General features: G+C 43.1%; 2 protein-coding genes across 3 annotated transcripts in view; both read left to right on the top strand.

Annotated features, from left to right (window-relative positions):
- SPMAP2L (sperm microtubule associated protein 2 like) overlaps positions 1-13,335 on the top strand; it is a 73,574-nt gene extending 60,239 nt beyond the window's left edge. The window contains exons 7-9 of one of the 2 annotated variants that reach the window (XR_010156302.1): positions 6,287-7,102; positions 10,700-10,875; positions 12,983-13,335. Coding sequence is in view for 1 of the 2 variants with exons in the window: in XM_016951677.3 (XP_016807166.1) it covers positions 6,287-6,418; positions 10,700-10,875; positions 12,983-13,097 (423 nt within the window). In the remaining variant the exon portion in view is untranslated. The remainder of the gene's footprint in view (positions 1-6,286; positions 7,103-10,699; positions 10,876-12,982) is intronic. The other variant, XM_016951677.3, reaches the window with a different exon arrangement.
- LOC134809793 (glycine dehydrogenase (decarboxylating), mitochondrial-like) lies at positions 2,427-5,604 on the top strand. The gene is given in 5 exon segments (XM_063808866.1): positions 2,427-3,317; positions 3,319-3,369; positions 3,371-4,757; positions 4,760-5,334; positions 5,337-5,604. Coding segments are annotated over 5 exon segments (3,063 nt in total). The 5' UTR covers positions 2,427-2,441; the 3' UTR covers positions 5,511-5,604.
- Positions 13,336-18,915: the final 5,580 nt, after the last annotated feature.

The following is an 18,915-nucleotide window of genomic DNA, read 5'->3' as shown; positions in this document are numbered from 1 at the left end:
CTTGTTTCAGTTCTCAGAGAACTTTCAACTTTTCCCCATTCAGTATTATGTTGGCTGTGAGTTTGTCATAGAGGGCTCTTATTACATTGTTATGTCCCTTGTATTTTGCTGAGAGTTTGCTGGATTTTGGAGAGTTTTGGAGAGTTAGATGCTTTTTCTGCATCTATTGAGATGATCATGTGATTTTTGTTTTTAATTCTGTTTATGTGGTGTATCACATTTATTGACTTGCATGTGTTAAACCATTCCTGCATCCCTGGTGTGAAACCTAGGTATTAAGTTCAAAATTATGCATGGCTAAAAGGTTCATTCAATGTGCAAGATAAGCAAATGTATTGTAAGGTAATGAAGTACAAAAAGTTCATTCACATAGTTTCAAGTGGTACTTTTTGCAGCTACCATTTAAGAAACTAGCACTTTTCAAGTTGTAGTATCGAGGAAGAATATCCAGGTGTCTGAAAAGGCTCTTGGGCTCAATCCATCCTCCTGCCTCAGCCTCCCAAACTGCTCATGTCACAGGCATGATCCACCACACCCAGCCTTATGGTTCTTTCTAAGTTGAAAATTACATTAAGGAAAGGAACTGTATCTTATTATTCCTTGTTGTGTCTTACATACTATAATTGACTAAGAAATATTTGTTTAATAAATTGAATAAGTACATGATTATTTTAAGTCTTTTTAGATCGTAAGCCTTAATTGAAAGCAATGGTTGTCATATATTTCTTTCATTTTCCCAGAGGCTGAGAGGACAGAAAGCTTTATTCATGCTTTAAAATGCTTAAAATGTTTAATTAGTACTTTGTTGTGTCGTACAAAGAGGTAGGATCTTCAGTTTGAATGTTACCTCTACCTCTTACTGTGTAAACTTAAATAAATTAATGAATCTCACAATACCTTGGTTTCTGTCTTAGAGAATTAGAAATAAAAATGATACCCGAGGTGATGAATAAATGATTCAATATGTTATGGTTTGATTTGTGTCCCCATCCAAATCTCATGTAGAATTATAATCCCCAGTGTTGGAGGGGGGGTCTGGTGGGAGGTAATTGGATCATGAGAGTGGATATCCCCCTTGCTGTTCTTGTGATAGTGAGTGAGTTCTCAGGAGACTTGGTTGTTAAAAGTGTGTAGCACCTTCCCCTTTGCTCTGTCTCCTGTTCCCACCATGTAAGATGTGCTTTCCCTTTGCCCTTCCACCATGATTGTAAATTTCCTGAGGCCTCCCCAGCCATGCCACCTGTACACCCTGCAGAACCATGAGCCAACAAGACCTCACTTTACAAATTACCCCATCTCAGGTAGGTCTTTATAGCAATGCAAGGATAGACTAATACACAAAACATGTGAAACACTGTCAGTGTTAGTATCATCATAATAATAATAATCATCATCAATTAAACAGCACAGGAAGGAATTTTAACCCACAGTTAAAGCCCCACTTTATTTCGTTATTGATTATATTTTCCTTCAAAATTTTGTGGTAAGCTTTGACTTTGAATACAAGTAATTTAAATAGAAGACCATGTAAGTTGGACAAATTTCCACAATTCAGATAGTGAAGAATAACTTGGGAGTCTAGTGGGGAGATGTATGGTTCTGCTTTTCTTCTTATTGGCTTTGGCTTCTTTTTCTTATCTATTCCAATTAGAAGAGAGACACTTAAATTCACTATAAGCATGGTGATTTGTGATAATATGAGCCCCAATTCCCAACGGGCAAAAATAATTATGAACAAAGCTAAGTCACCCTTTATAGCAGGGATCCCCAACCCCTAGGCTGTGGACCAATACCGGTCTGTGGCCTGTTAGGAATCAGGCAGCACAGCAGGAGGTGAGCAGGAGGGTGAGTGACCATTACTACCTGAGTTCCACCTCCTGTCAGATCAGCAGTGGCATTAGATTCTCATAGGAGCGTGAACCCTATTGTTAACTGTGCATGCAAAGGATCTAGGTTGTGCTCTCCTTATGAGAATTTAATGCCTGATTATCCGAGTTGAAACAGTTTCATCCCTAAACCATCCTTTTCCCAACACTGCCCATGGAAAAATTGTCTTCCGTGAAACTGGTCCCTGGTGTCCAAAAGGTTGGGGACCGCTGCTTTATAGCATTCTTTTTTGGTGGGGCTGAGCCTGGCCTCTTGGCTGAGTTTATCATTACCATTTATCTCTGAATCAGTTATTTGCTATTGCCTCAAAGTCTTTAGTTTAACAGTTAAGTTCTTGAAAAGCTACGTTGGGGAGCCACAACTTTGCGCGAGTGTCTTGGTTGAGCGCAGCACCCATTCATTGCCCTCGAGCGTCCATCCATCTGTCCGGCTGGCGGTCCAGCGAAAGGGGCTCCAGGCTGGACGCAGCCGCCACCCGGGGGACCGAGGCCAGGAGAGGGGCCGAGAGCGCGGCTGACCCTTGCAGGCCGGGGCAGGACACGGTGGCCGCGGCCATGCAGTCCTGTGCCAGGGCGTGGGGGCTGCGCCTGGGCCGCGGGGTCGGGGACGGCCGCCGCCTGGCTGGGGGATCGGGGCTGTGCTGGGCGCCGCGGGGCCGGGACAGCAGCAGTGGCGGCGGGGACAGCGCCGCGGCTGGGGCCTCGCCCCTCCTGGAGCGCCTTCTGCCCAGACACGACGACTTCGCTCGGAGGCACATCGGCCCTGGGGACAAAGACCAGAGAGAGATGCTGCAGATCTTGGGGCTGGCGAGCATTGATGAATTGATCGAGAAGACGGTCCCTACCAACATCCGTTTGAAAAGACCCTTGAAAATGGAAGACCCTGTTTGTGAAAATGAAATCCTTGCAACTCTGCATGCCATTTCAAGCAAAAACCAGATCTGGAGATCCTATATTGGCATGGGCTATTATAACTGCTCAGTGCCACAGACGATTTTGCGGAACTTACTGGAGAACTCAGGATGGATCACCCAGTATACTCCATACCAGCCTGAGGTGTCTCAGGGGAGGCTGGAGAGTTTACTCAACTACCAGACCATGGTGTGTGACATCACAGGCCTGGGCATGGCCAATGCATCCCTGCTGGATGAGGGGACTGCAGCTGCAGAGGCGCTGCAGCTGTGCTACAGACACAACAAGAGGAGGAAATTTTTTGTTGACTCCCGTTGCCACCCACAGACAATAGCTGTTTTCCAGACTCGAGCCAAATATACTGGAGTCCTCACTGAGCTGAAGTTACCCTATGAAATGGACTTCAGTGGAAAAGATGTCAGCGGAGTGTTGTTCCAGTACCCAGACACGGAGGGGAAGGTGGAAGACTTTACGGAACTCGTGGAGAGAGCTCATCAGAGTGGGAGCCTGGCCTGCTGTGTGTGCTACTGACCTTTTAGCTTTGTGCATCTTGAGGCCACCGGGAGAATTTGGGGGTAGACATCTCCTTGGGCAGCTCCCAGAGATTTGGAGTGCCTCTGGGCTATGGGGGACCCCACGCAGCATTTTTTGCCGTCCGAGAAAGCTTGGTGAGAATGATGCCTGGAAGAATGGTGGGGGCAACAAGAGACGCCACTGGGAAAGAAGTGTATTGTCTTGCTCTTCAAACCAGGGAGCAACACATTCAGAGAGACAAGGCTACCAGCAACATCTGTACAGCTCAGGCCCTCTTGGCGAATATGGCAGCCATGTTTGCAATCTACCATTGTTCCCATGGGCTGGAGCATATTGCTAGGAGGGTACATAATGCCACTTTGATTTTGTCAGAAGGTCTCAAGCGAGCAGGGCATCAACTCCAGCATGACCTGTTCTTTGATACCTTGAAGATTCAGTGTGGCTGCTCAGTGAAGGAGGTCTTGGGCAGGGCCGCTCAGCGGCAGATCAATTTTCGGCTTTTTGAGGATGGCACACTTGGTATTTCTCTTGATGAAACAGTCAATGAAAAAGATCTGGACGATTTGTTGTGGATCTTTGTTTGTGAGTCATCTGCAGAACTGGTTGCTGAAAGCATGGGAGAGGAGTGCAGAGGTATTCCAGGGTCTGTGTTCAAGAGGACCAGCCCGTTCCTCACCCATCAAGTGTTCAACAGCTACCACTCTGAAACAAATATTGTCCGGTATATGAAGAAACTGGAAAATAAAGACATTTCCCTTGTTCACAGCATGATTCCACTGGGATCCTACACCATGAAACTGAACAGTTCGTCTGAACTCGCACCTATCACATGGAAAGAATTTGCAAACATCCACCCCTTTGTGCCTCTGGACCAAGCTCAAGGATATCAGCAGCTTTTCTGAGAACTGGAGAAGGATTTGTGTGAACTCACAGGTTATGACCAGGTCTGTTTCCAGCCAAACAGCGGAGCCCAGGAAGAATATGCTGGACTGGCCACTATCCGAGCCTACTTAAACCAGAAAGGAGAGGGGCACAGAACGGTTTGCCTCATTCTGAAATCAACACATGGGACCAACCCAACAAGTGCCCACATGGCAGGCATGAAGATTCAGCCTGTGGAGGTGGATAAATGTGGGAATATCAATGCAGTTCACCTCAAGGCCATGGTGGATAAGCACAAGGAGAACCTAGCAGCCATCATGATTACATACCCATCCACCAATGGGGTGTTTGAAGAGAACATCAGTGACGTGTGTGACCTCATCCATCAACATGGAGGATAGGTCTACCTAGACAGGGCAAATATGAACGCTCAGGTGGGAATCTGTCGCCCTGGAGACTTTGGGTCTGATGTCTCGCACCTAAATCTTCACAAGACCTTCTGCATTCCCCACAGAGGAGGTGGTCCTGGCATGGGGCCCATTGGAGTAAGAAATACCTTGCCCCGTTTTTGTCCAATTATCCCATCATTTCACTAAAATGGAATGAGGATGCCTGTCCTGTGGGAACCGTCAGTGCGGCCCCATGGGGCTCCAGTTCCATCTTGCCCATTTCCTGGGCTTATATCAAGATGATGGGAGGCAAGGGCCTTAAACAAGCCACGGAAACTGCGATATTAAATGCCAATTACATGGCCAAGCGATTAGAAAAACACTACAGAATTCTTTTCAGGGGTGCAAGAGGTTATGTGGGTCATGAATTTATTTTGGACACGAGAGCCTTCAAAAAGTCTGCAAATATTGAGGCAGTGGATGTGGCCAAGAGACTCCAGGATTATGGATTTCACGCCCCTATCATGCCCTGGCCTGTGGCAGGGACCCTCATGGTTGAGCCCACTGAGTCGGAGGACAAGGCAGAGCTGGACAGATTCTGTGATGCCATGATCAGCATTCGGCAGGAAATTGCTGACATTGAGGAGGGCCGCATCGACCCCAGGGTCAATCTGCTGAAGATGTCTCCGCACTCCCTGACCTGCGTTATATCTTCCCACTGGGACCGGCCTTATATTCCAGAGAGGTGGCAGCATTCCCACTCCCCTTCGTGAAACCAGAGAACAAATTCTGGCCAATGATTGCCCGGATTGATGACATATATGGAGATCAGCACCTGGTTTGTACCTGCCCACCCATGGAAGTTTATGAGTCGCCATTTTCTGAACAAAAGAGGGCCTCTTCTTAGTCCTCTCTCCCTAAGTTTAAAGGACTGATTTGGTGCCTCTCCCCAGAGCATTTGATAAGCAAGAAAGATTTCATCTCCCACCCCAGCCTCAAGTAGGAGTTTTATATACTGTGTATATCTCTGTAATCTCTGTCAAGGTAAATGTAAATACAGTACCTGGAGGGAGTCGAAGCTGATGGTTGGAAGACAGATTTGCTTTGGTATTCTGCTTACACGTGTGCCAGTTGCCTGGATTGGGAGCCATTTTGTGTTTTGCATAGAAAGTTTTAGGAACTTTAACTTTTAATGTGGCAAGTTTGCAGACTTTATAGAGGCTATCCTGGAGACTTAATAGACATTTTTTTGTTCCAAAAGAGTCCATGTGGACTGTGCCATCTGTGGGAAATCCCAGGACAAATGTTTACATTTTGTATACCCTGAAGAACTCTTTTTCCTCTAATATGCCTAATCTGTAATCACATTTCTGAGTGTTTTCCTCTTTTTCTGTGTGAGGTTTTTTTATCTGCATTTATTAGTATTCTAATAAAAGCATTTTGATTGGAAAACAAAACACAACAACAAAAAAAAGAAAAGCTACATCAGAATCCATGTAATCTTGTTTGAGAAAGATAGAAATTGATCCTTTCAGCTGGATTATAGGTTACTGCAAGATTCCCACCCTTTCTGCTGGAGTGTTGAGAAGTCTGGCCCAGAGGTCAAATCATACTTTGTAATCTTGAACTAAATAGTGTTTATTACTTGATGCTTATAAGTACTGTTTTATTTTTCTCCCCTAGATGCAAACCAAGATTTCACTTTCTACCCTGAGTGCGATTGCAACTCCAAGAATTATAGAGCTTGCCCACCCAAGGATCAAGTTAGAGGGTCTGTGCTATGAAAGACAAAGAAGTGAACTGCCCATCCGTCCTGTAAGCTATCACTACCTTCAGCTCACTTTTTGGCTGCTCTTAGGATGCCATTTTGCCTCTACAGGGCATAGCCCAAAGTCACTGGAAAAGAGAATCTGGGAAGAGTGGTCTGTGGCAGGAAGAGAGACTAGCTAGATGATAGGGAGAGAGGGAAAAGAGTAGAGCACCAAGAGCATGGGCTTTGGAGTTCAGTTTTGGAGCTGGATTCAAATTGCAGCCTCGTCACTACAAGCTCTATGATGTTGGGACAAACTTCCTGAGCTTTATTCATTCAACAAATATTTGGATGCCTACTGTGAGCCAGGCAGTGATCCCAGTGAACAACTTGGAGCTCTATGCTAATCAGGGGAGACAAACAATAAATTAGTCAATAGATAATGTCAGATCATGCTAAATGCTATCAGGAAAATAACATAGAAAATGAATGACTGTGGGGCAGGGCGGTAAGATACTTTGCCTATGGTAGTCAGTGAAGGCCTCTCTAAGGAAGGAATATTTGAGCTGAAACCTGACTGATAAGGAGTCAACCAAGTGAAGATCTAGAAGAATATTCCAGTAAAGGGAAGAGTACATGCCAAAGTACTAAAGTTGGGATGCACTTGAAATTGGGTGGAGCAAGGTGAGCTACAGAATTCTGGAGATAGCCGCCCTCACCGAGTGGTCTGCTGTGTTGAGCAATAACAGGTAAGTCATGGCACTCAGCACAGAGCCTGGAACCTTTGATGGCTTCCCTCCCTCTTCATCCTTGACATTCCCCACCATCAATTGCAGTGCCAACTTGGTGCCCTATTCCAGTTGGGTTTTCAAAAAATATCTAATGATCATGTTGCCAAAAGAGGTGGGGCCAGTTTCACCCTGTTTCAAGGAAACTGAGGATTTAATATGGAATTCTATTAGGAAAGAAAACCATTCTGGGAATCAGAAACTCTTGGATGAGTGTCTTAAGTTTACTAAAGTGACTTGTGACTGTCAGGCAAATGACTTTATTCTCAGTTTTTTGGTATGTAAAAATGGAAGTAATGGAGATCTTTCCTTAATTGCTAGGATTGTTTGGGTTTATTTTATTTTTTAAGGTCTTTAGAAAAAAGGAATACCACTGCAGAAAATCATAGTCTTAGAACCCGAAACAAATCTGCACCAGTGCAATGCAGAACACTTTCAAGACTACTGAGAGTGGTGTTAGCTGTCCACCCTAATTCTTTTGTTTGTTTTTTTGTGGTGGTGGTGGTTTTTTTTTAGGCAGTGTCTTGCTCTGTCACCCAGGCTGGAGTGCAGCAGCACGATCATGGCTCACTGCAGCCTCAACCTTCTGGGCTTAAGTGATCCTCCCACCTCAGCCACCTGAGCAGCTGGGACTACAGGCATGTGCCACCACTCCCAAGTTTTAAAAATTTTTTTGTAGAGACAGGGGTCTCACTATATTGCCCAGGCTGGTCTGGAACCCCTGAGCTCAAGTGATCCTTGTGCCTCAACCTCCCAAAGAGCTAGGATTATAAGTGTGAGCCATCATGGCTAGCCCCACTCTAATTCTTTTGAGTGAGCCTTTAAAAGAGAGTAGTAGATGTCATCCTAGGTATTTTACCAATAAAGCAACATAACAGAAAGTCAATCTGGTAGATGTGGTTTTTAAAGTAAGACCAAAAGGAGTCAGTCAATATATGTTTATTCAGCACCAACTATGTGCCACAGCCAATTTTAGCTTTTAGCAAACAAGTAATTCCCCTTGAGCAGCTTATATTCTAATGGGGAGAAATACAGTCAATAAACAAAGTGATAAATGAGCTAATGTGGGTGTTGACATGTGCTATGAAGAAGATTAAGTAAGTCCCGCAGAAGAGGGTAATTAGGCTGACTTGTCTTGCCTGGCCAGGGAAGATCTCCTTGAAGAATGTGATGTATGAGTCTAGAGACTTGAGTGAGGGAGAGGCAGCCAAGCCAAGGCTAAGGGAAGTTTTTTTTTCAAGGAGAACTAGCAAGTGCAAAGGTCCTGAGAGGGAAGGACCTGGTCCAGGGAGTCTGTGTGGCTGGAATCACAGGGATCAAGGAGAGGAGGGGAGGAAGATGAGGTCAGAGGGGTGGGGCAGAAGGCAGATCATGTAGGGCCTTGTAGGCCACAGAAGGAGCCTAAGTGATAGGGTTTGGCTCTGTGTCCCCACTCAAATCTCACCTTGAATTGTAATAATCCCACATGTCAAGGGAAGGACCAGGTGGAAATAATTGACTCATGGGGGTGGTTTCCCCCATGCTGTTCTCCTGATAATGAGTGAGTTCTCATGAGATCTGATGGTTTTATAAGGGGCTTCCCCCTTCGCTGGGCTCTTATAGTCTCTTGCCCCCCACCATGTAAGATGTGCCTTTGCTCCTCCTTTGCCTTCTGCCATGATGGTGAGGCCTCCCCAGCCACTCCCCAATGGAACTGTGATTCCATTAAACCTCTTTTTCTTAATAAATTACCCCATCTCAGATATTTCTTCATAGCAGTGTGAAAACAGAATACACTAAGTGTGTGTATATATGTATATATACACAATAATATGTAATAATTATTATTATTTTGAAACAGGATCTCACTCTCTCACCCAGGCTGGAGAGCAGTGGTGCTATCACAGCTTATTGTAGCCTCAACCTCCCTGGGCTCAAGTGATCCTCCCACTTCAGCCTCCTGAGCAGCTGTGACCACAGACATGCACCACCATGCCCAGCTAATTTTTTTTGCTCAAAATTATTATTTTTTATTTTATTTTTTAATTTTTTTCACTTTAAGTTCCAGGATACATGTGCGGAATGTGCAGATTTGTTACATAGGTATACATGTGCCATGGTGGTTTGCTGCACCTATCAACCTGTCACCTAGGTTTTAAACCCCACATGCATTAGCTATTTGTCCTAATGCTCTCCCTCCCCTTACACACCCCCTGCCGCTGACAGGCCCTGGTGTGTGTTGTTCCCCTCTCTGTGTCCATGCATTCTCATTGTTCAACTCCTTCTTATGAGTGAGAACATTTAGTGTTTGGTTTTATGTTCCTGTGTTAGTTTGCTGAGGATGATGGCTTCCAGCTCCATCCATATCCTTGCAAAAGATATGATCTCATTCTTTTTTATGGCTGCATAGTATTCCATGGTGTGTATATACCACATTTTCTTTATCCAGTCTATCATTGATGAGCATTTGGATTGGTTCCAGGTATTTGCTATTGTGAATAGTGCTGCAGACACTTCTCAAAAGAAGACATTTATGTGGCCAACAAACATATGAAAATAAAACTCAACATCACTGATCATTAGAGAGATGCAAATCAAAACCACAATGAGATACCATCTCACACCATTCAGAATGGTGATTATTAAAAAGTCAGGAAACAACAGATGCTGGCAAGGCTGTGGAGAAATAGGAATGCTTTTACACTGTTGGTGGGAATGTAAACCAGCTAATTTTTGTTTTTCTTTGCTTTCTTTTTTTTTTTTTTTTTTTTGTAGAGATGAGGTTTTGCCATTTTGTCCAGGCTAGTCTTGAACTCCTGGGCTCAAATGATCTGCTCACCTCAGCCTCCCAAAGTGCTGGGACTGATTACAGGCACAAGCCATTGTGCTTGGCTGAGCCTAAGTATTATTTTTAGCAAAATGGGAAACAATAGGATGGGTTTATTTATTTATTTATTTGAGACAGAGTCTCACTCTGTTGCCAGGCTGGAGTGCTGTAGTGTGATCTTGGCTCACTGCAACCTCCGACTCCCTGGTTCAGGCGATTCTTCTGCCTCAGCCTCCTGAGTAACTGGGATTACAGGCACGGGCCACCAAGCCCAGCTAATTTTTGTATTTTTAGTACAGACGGGGTTTCACCGTGTTAGTCAGGCTGGTCTCAGACTCCTGACTTCATGATCCACCCGCCTTGGCCTCCCAAAGTGATAGGATTACAGGTAGCAACCAACGCATCCAGCCCAGCATGGGTTTAAAGCCTGGTAGCGATATGATCTGATTTGGGCTTTAGAAAGTACTTAGCTCATGAAGCTGTTGTGATGATTAAGTGGGAATGATTTAGGTAAAGCTTAGAACACTGTCTGGCTCACAGAACACACTCATTATATGTTCATTCTCTCCCTCAGTAACTGTCATGGAAGGCTGCATTGTACAGGAGCAAGGATGGAAGCAGAGAGACCAGTTACGAGTCTGTTGCAGTAATCCAGAAAAGAAATGATTGTGACTTAAGTAGGGATACAGCTATAGACATAGAGAAATGTAAAATTTGGGATATATTTTTGTGTCTCTTTGTTTCCACTATAGGTACCTCCTGCTGCCATGATAGCTAAACCTAGCCCCCGAACAATAGCTCTAGCGAAGTCCAAGTCTGTTCATCAAGATTATCTACCTGACCGTGATGCCCATTGGCCAGTATCTTATGCTACTACTCATTCCAAAGCATCACCTAGGATTCAGGAACTAGCTAATCCAAATAAGAGGTATGTCAATTTCAGGCTAAAGTGGGACAGGAAAGGCTGGGGTTCTGGGGAGAGGGAGAAAGTTGACCTAATAAGGCAAATGAAAAGAGTTGTAGAAATATGAAAAGAACTTCCAAAACATCTTACTTAATGAATTACATTTATTATGATACATCTATGGTCTTCTTACCCTAAACATAACGCTACTGTTAAAAGGTTAGTGGACTAGGTATTGCAACTTAGATCTAGGATGGGGCAGGTGGATCACACCTGTAATCCTAGTGCTTTGGGAGACCAAGGTGGGAGGATAGCTTGAGGCTAGGAGTTGGAGACCACCCTGGGGAACATAGTGAGACCCTGTCTCTACAAAAAACTCTTTAAAAATATTGGCCAGGCACGGTGGCTCATACTGGTAATCCCAACACTTTGGGAGGCAGAGGTGGGAAGATCGCTTGAGCCCAGGAGTTTGACACCAGCCTAGGCAACAAAGTGAGACCCCCATCTCTTCAAAAAAATATAAAAAATTAGCCAGGTGTGGTGGCATGTGCCTGTAGTTCTAGCAACTTGGGAGGCTGAGGCAGGAAGTCATTGCTTGAGCCCAGGAGTTTGAAGTTACAGTGAGCTATGATCTATAACACTGCACTCCAGCCCAGGCAACAGAGTAAGACCCTGGCTCTAAGAAAGAGAAAGGAAAAAAGAAAAAGAAACTTAAGATCTAGGAGACAGTCTGATAAGTATGTGTATGGAATTATTTATCTAACATATATTATTAAGTGAAACAGGTTCTAGAACACAGCATGTAATATGTTGCAATTTGTGTAAGAAAAAAAGACATGGGCCATATACTTGTTTGCATATGCCTGTAGTATCTCAGAAGGGTATACAAGAAGCTAGTAACAATGGTTGCCTTTGGGGGCCTAGGGAATTGGGATAGGAGGAAGACTTATTTTTCAATAAATAGGCTTTTGTATTTTTCCAATGTTTTGCATCATGTACGTGTATGGCCTAATTCAAATAGATAAGAATATATAATTAACAAAGAAAAACATTGCCTCTCATTTCTGTTTATTTTTTGGAGGCCTCTTAACTTGCCCGAGCCTCAATTAATTTTGTTACCTTGACGGATAACATCTGATCCCTCTTTTAAAGCATCAGTAGCAAAACCTAGGAGAGGCAGAAAAAGTTGTGGAAGTCTTGAGCTCAGGGAAAAGGAAATATGCTAGTCTTATATAATGACATGTTTAAAATGCTGTAATGTGTTTATCCTTTAAAAAAAATAAATTTGCCATCAGATGAAATGAAGCTCATTCTCTGTTCATTAAAGAGAAGAGGCTGGATGCGTTGGCTCACACCTGTAATCCCAGCAGTTTGGGAGGCCAAAGCAGGCAGATCACTTGAGCCCAGGAGTTTGAGACCAGACTGGGCAACATGGTGAAACCCCGTCTGTACTAAAAATACAAAAAAATTTGCTGGGCATAGTGGTGCACGTCTGTAGTCCCAGCTATTTGAGAGGCCGAGGTAGGAGAATCACTTGAGCCTGGGAGGAGGAGGTTGCAGTGAGCAGAGATCGCACCACTGCACTCCAGCCTGGGTGACAGAGTGAAACCCTGTCTCAAAAAAAAAACACAATAAAATAAAAAATAAAAGAGAAGAATATGATCAAGTGCATTATCAAGGTTTTTATCCTGATGACAAAATTATTATTTGGTGGTAAGGTGCTGAGAGTGGCCAACTTCAAAAATTTTATTTCCTTAAGTCTACCAGAGAATACTCTGGCTTGTTTTAACATTGACAAATTATGTTATGGTAAATGATACATAGGGGATACAAACTCAGGTCTGTCTGATTCCAAAACTCAAGTTCAAGACTAAGCAACTTCCTGAATTTACTTTCTGGGGAAAGAGAAAAGGTTTTGGAATCTGAGAGACATATAAATCTGGATTTGTCTGTAAATTCATTCATTTAACTTCATTTAACTGAGTCTTGATTTCCTTATCTGTATAGTGGAGGTCATGAAAATAAAATGGGGTAATATCATAGTACATAACATACAGTGGATGCTTGAGAAATATTAGCTACCTTCTCTGTTCATCTTATTTCAGGTTGATTTCTTTTTCCCCTATTTCAGGGCTCCTGTGCGTATTGTGTATTATGATCCAGATGTCTTTAAAACCAAGCCAGCTGCTTTGAAAGCACAGTGTTCTCAAAGGATCCGGGAGTTGTCACAACCTCTTACACGTTAATTACAGAAAGCCACAACAGTCAGACCCTGGTTATGTATCTAGAACACATATTAGATGACTTAGTTCCCTGTTGCGGTACTGTCAGTTTACATTCACCCCTTGCTTCCCCTCCCACAAAATGAGACCTTTAGGGAAAACCACCATGATCATTAAATAGCAGTTGTTGCTGTTACCTGTCACTGAATCTTTAGCAGATTTGAGGACTCCAGCATGCAATAAATGAGAAAATGAGAGACTGCCTCATTATCCTTACTGTTTCCTCACAAGCATCTTGGCTGCCTCATTGCTGTAGCTGACCTGAAGAAACACTCTTCCTTATATTTGTGGGTTTTGCTTTTCCTTTCCCAGTGAGTTCCATGTTCCCCAGTAACTGATCCTACCTCAGTCCCTTCTCCAGTAAGTCCTGGGAAATGAAATCATTCTTTGTGTTATTTCAGCATCCCCTTATTACTTAGAAAAAACACTGAAAAAGTGAAGCTCTTTTGGAAAAATTGAAATACTTTTTATAGTCTATAAATACAATTTATAATTGAAATTTAGGGAACAGGTTACCTTAATGATGATGTCACCAATCTCTGTTCCTTTACTCATGCCAGAGTCACTTACCATGAATGAGAGAAAAAGCAAGATTGGTAAGCATTAAAATTCTCTGTAAAATTGCATCTGCCCAGAATTTTATTCTCTCTATAGATCAGTATTTTACAAATTAAACTAACTTTTATGGGGCATATCTAGATTTGCATGAAAATGAACTTACTTGAAAGCCAATTTTACAGATGAATGAGTTCTACCTTTAAGGTCTTTGTGTTACAGAGGGGTAATATCACATAGCAGTTTTGAACTTGAGTTTTGGAATCAGATAGAACCTGCAGTTGTCTCTGTCATGGATTATTTACCAGGTATGTGATCTTAAACAAACTTCCTAACTCCCTGTGCTGCAGTTTCTTTATGTAGAAAATGGGTTCCTGCAGCATTCTCGTAAAGATTAGATGATAAAATGTATATAATAAAGTATATATTTGAAACAAAAATTTTTATTTAGAAATTTAGCTGTGGCTAGGCACAGTGGCTCATGCCTGTAATCCTAGCACTTTGGGAGGCCAAGGCAGATGGATCACGAGGTCAGGGGTTCAAGACCAGCCTGACCAACATGGTGAAACCCCGTCTCTACTAAAAATACAAAAATTAGCCTGGTGTGGTGGTACACACCTGTAATCCCAGCTACTCAGGAGGCTGAGGCAGGAGAATCACATGAACCCAGGAGGCAGAGGTTGCCATGAGCCGAGATTGCACCACTGCACTCCAGCCTGGGGTGATACAGCGAGACTCCATCTCAAAAAAAAAAGAAAAGAAAAGAAAAGAAATTTAGCTGTGTTTCACATGTTTAAAGCAGCACAATTCACAATTGCAAAAATATGGAACCAACCTAAATGCCCATCAACCAACAAGTGGATAAAGAGAGTGTGGTATATGTACACCATGGAATACTACTCAGTCGTAAAACAAAACAAAATAATGGCATTTGCAGCAACTTGGATGGAGTTGGAGGCCATTATTCTAAGTGAAGTAACTCAGGAATGGAAAAACCAAACATTGTATGTTCTCGCTTATAAGTGGGAGCTAAGCTGTGAGGATGCAAAGGCGTAAGAATGATACAATGGACTTTGGGGACTCAGAGGGAAGGCTGGTAGGGGGGTGAGGAATAAAAGATTACATAATGGGTACAGTGTACACTGCTTGGGTGATGAGTGCACCAAAATCTCAGAAATCACCACTAAATAACTTATCTATGTAACCAAAAACTACCTGTACCCCCAAAGCTATTGAAATTAAAAATAAGAAATTTACCTGTGCTAGCTTTCTAAGGGTACAGTGGCATAATTCATATCAGTGGGGAAAATATGCCTTGATTCTTACATTAAATGAATGTCTGTTGAGTGTCTTTGCTTTGCCAGACCCTGTGCTTGGCACTGGAGATAACACAGTGAACCAAACAGATATGGGTTCTGCTCTCACGGACTCTTTAGCTTATTGGGAGAGATGATTTCATTAGAATATTCACCAATAAATGTAAAATTACAACACTAGCAAGTACTATGAAATAGTGTTATGAAATAACAGAATAGAGAACTTTGATCCCATGGGAAGGTGAGGGAAGGCTTCTCTAATGAAGGAACAACTGGGTTGGATGCTGATGCAATGCCTAACCTTGTTTTTACTTCAACTCGTTACTTTGAATTTTGTCCTGCTTGTCTCTTTAAATCACCTAGCCTTGCTTTTCATGTAAATAAGACTCTCTAGCTAGGAAAGCCGGGCAAACTCCAATTGACCCCTTAATTTACAAGACACTAGGGCTCCTCACCCAACCCCCTCTCGTGAGGAGTTGGCCTGGGTAAACAGATCCTCAGCATTTCAAAGGAGCCCAATTAACTGATAAGGTACCAACACCAACAATGTATGAAGTTCCCAGGAATTTTCTCCAAGAGATAACAACATAAAACCTTGAGTTTGTGTCTGGCATAGACCCTATATCTAATTATAATAAAAGATTTAGAACCTTGCACCTGGTACCGTTGCTCTTCTTGTAACCATTTGTCTTTTAAGTTGTTTATCACTCTGTAACCATTTTGAGTCTTTTGATTCTTGCATGTTTTTACTTCTGTAGAATTATTACATTTGAGTCCCCCTCCCCTTCCTAAACCTAGGTATAAAAGTTAATCAAGCCCCTTCCTCGGGGCCGAGAGAATTTTGAGCATTAGCTGTCTCTTTGGCCGCCGGCTTAATAAAGGACTCTTAATTCGTCTCAAAGTGTGGCGTTTTCTTAACTCACCTGGGTACAACACTGAAAACTGAGTAGGACTAACTAACCAAAGAGGATACAGGAAGGCATTCCAAGTAGTGGGAACATATGTTAAGTGGACAGTTGTTGATTTTTGGATCACTCTGAATTCATTCTTCCTCCGTCTGATAAGAACTGCGCATTTGCTCTTGGAGAATTACTTTCTCCTCATTGTTTAAAGCTTTATGGGGATTTTTATTCAAGGTTTCCTAGCCGAGGTATGGATACGTAACCCAAGTCAGCCACACCCATTGAACTGTCTTCTGGGACTGTGGATCTTAAGCATAGTGAAGCAAGGGTGATGGAGCTGATATTTCCATATAGGTGCCCTGATGAGACTTTATTTTTCTCCTACTACCTGTGTCCCTGGCGCTGTTCTGACTCCTACCCTGGTGCTCCGGCTATTCCTTTGATGCCGGAACTGCCTTCCAGTAAATCCCCTGAGGCAGATGGAAGGATGCATCAGGGACTGAAAGATTGCCAGTGTGGCTCAAACAGAAAGAAATAGGAGGTTGTGTGAAGCAAGAGGAGGCTGAAGGATGGGAGCCAGACCAGACCAGACCACGTAGGGCACTGGAGGACAGGTTAAGGATTTTAGTCTTCATCCTAAAACCAAAGGGAAGCTATTGAAGTAATTTAAGCATGGGGTGATGTGATCAGAGTTGGCTTTTGAAGAAATAGTTCTGACAAATAAATTGGGAAGGGGGCAGTGGAGGTGGGTAGGCCAAGTTAGGAAGTTATTTAGTACGTCATTTGAAATGTGAAAATAGTTTGTTGGTACCATGGTGGAGACGGTAAGAAGTGACAGGCTCAAGAGAGATTTGAGAAGGTGGATTTATGGGATTTGATGATGGGTTATATATGGGGAGTGGGAGAGGAAAGAATTCAAGATAACTTCTGGATTTCTAGGTTATGAAACAGGATAGAGAGTGCTCTGGTTTGAATGTTTGTGTCCTTCCAAAATTCATGTTGAAACTTAATCCTCAATGCAATAGTATTCAGAGGTGGGGCTTTCAGGAGATGATTGGGTCTGAAGGACTCTGCCCTAATAAATTGGATTAGTGCCCTTGTAAAAGGGCTTGAGGGAGTGAGTTCATCCCTTTTCTCTTTTTGCCATGTAAAGATGCAGTAAGAAGGTGCCGTCTTGGAAGCAAAGAACAAGCCCTTACCAGATACCGAATCTATTGGCACCTTGATCTTAGACTTCCCAGCCTCAGCTGTGAGAAATAAATTTCTGTTCTTTATAAATTAGCCAGTGTTTGGTGTTTTGTCATAGTAGCCCAAAAAATTAAGGCAGAAAATTAGTACCAGGAGTGGAGTACTGTGTAACAAATACCTAAAAATGTAAAAACAGCTTTGGAACTGGTAATGGACAGAGACTGGAACAGTTCAGAGGAGCAGGCTAGAAAAAGCCTGTGTTGCCATAAATGGAGCATTAAGGGCGATTTCTGGTGAGAACTCAGAAGAGTTGTAGAGAAACCTTCAATCTTCTTAGAGATTACTTAAGTGGTCATGAACCAGACAGTTGGCAGAAATATGGACAGTAACCTGGGCATGGTGGCTCCCGGCTGTAATCCCAGCACTTTGAGGGACTGAGGTGGGAGGATAGCTTGAGCCCAGGAGTCCAAGACCAGCCTGGGCAACATAGGGACACCCCATTTTTATTTTAAAAAAAAGTTTTTTAGAAAACTAGCCAAGCATGGTGGTGCTTGCCTGTAGTCCCAGCTACTCAGAGGCTAAGGTAGAATTACTTGAGCCTGGGAAGTTGAGGTTGCAGTGAGCCATGATTTTGCCACTGCATTCTAACCTAAGCAACAGAGTGAGACCCTGTCTCAAGAAAAAAAAAAAAAGAAAAAGAAAAGAAATATGGACAGTAAAGGCCATTTTAGTGAAGTGTCAGATGGAAATGAGGAACAAGATAGTGGAAACTAGAGAAGTAAGTTAATAAGTGACAAAAAGAAAAAAAAGAACCTTGGTTACATTGTATTCATATGATATTTGCAGGAGAAATCTCTAAGCAAAGTGTTGAAGGAGCTGCTTGGCTTCTCTTGACTGCTTGTAATAAAATATGAGAAGTGAGAATTGAATTAAAGATGGAATTTATAATTAAAAGAGAGGCAGAACTTAAAGATTTGGAAAATTCTCAGCCTTGTCAAGTTGTAAAGGATGAGAAGCATGGTTGAGAGAGAACACCAAGATTGTGACCAAGAGAATGTTTGGTAAGGCGATTAGTATGGCTAGAAGGAAGTCAGATGCTATTAATCAAGACAATGGAAGAATGACCCCTAAGGTATTTTGGAGATCTTCAAGGCTGCCACTCCCATCACAAGCTCAGAGTGCCAGGCCCTTGAGGACAGAATGATTTCAAAGCAGGAGCACAGGGCATCTGTGGGACCTTGGGGCCCACTTCCTAGTATTGCCTCACATTTCTGCTCCACAAATTCTGGTGCAGTGCCCCTCAGCCACCCCAGGTATGGCTTCAGTGGGCCCAGGTACAATATAGTTGGCAGAGAGTCCCCACTAAGACAGTGTCTAATGGAGCCATGAGAATAGGGCCACCCTTGTGACCCCAGGTTGGTAGAGCCACCAACATGCAACATCAACCTGGGAGAGCCACAGTCACATGACTCCAAACCCTGCTGACCATGGGTTGTGCCCAGCAAAGCCAAGGGGGTGAGCCCACCTGGGTGAACCTTAGTGTGTTCAGAAGATGGGACATGGAGTCAAAGAAGATCATTCTCAAGCCTTAATATTTAATGTTTGCTTTGTTGGGTTTTGGACTTACTTGAGACCTGTTACTCTTTTCTTTCCTACCTCTCCCTTTTGGAATGAGAATGTATATCCTATGCTGATATCACTATTGTCTTTTTTTCTTTCTTTCTTTCTTTTTTTTTTTTTGAGACAGAGTCTTGCTCTGTCACCCGGACTGGAGTGCAGTGGCGTGATCTTGGCTCACTGCAACCTCTACCTCCCGGGTTC

The sequence above is a fragment of the Pan troglodytes genome, chromosome 3, assembly GCF_028858775.2.
Source record: "Pan troglodytes isolate AG18354 chromosome 3, NHGRI_mPanTro3-v2.0_pri, whole genome shotgun sequence".
NCBI classification, from domain to species: Eukaryota; Metazoa; Chordata; class Mammalia; order Primates; family Hominidae; genus Pan; species Pan troglodytes.
The sequence above is the reverse complement of the archived record's forward strand: the minus strand, read 5'-3'. Positions and strand labels throughout refer to the sequence as shown.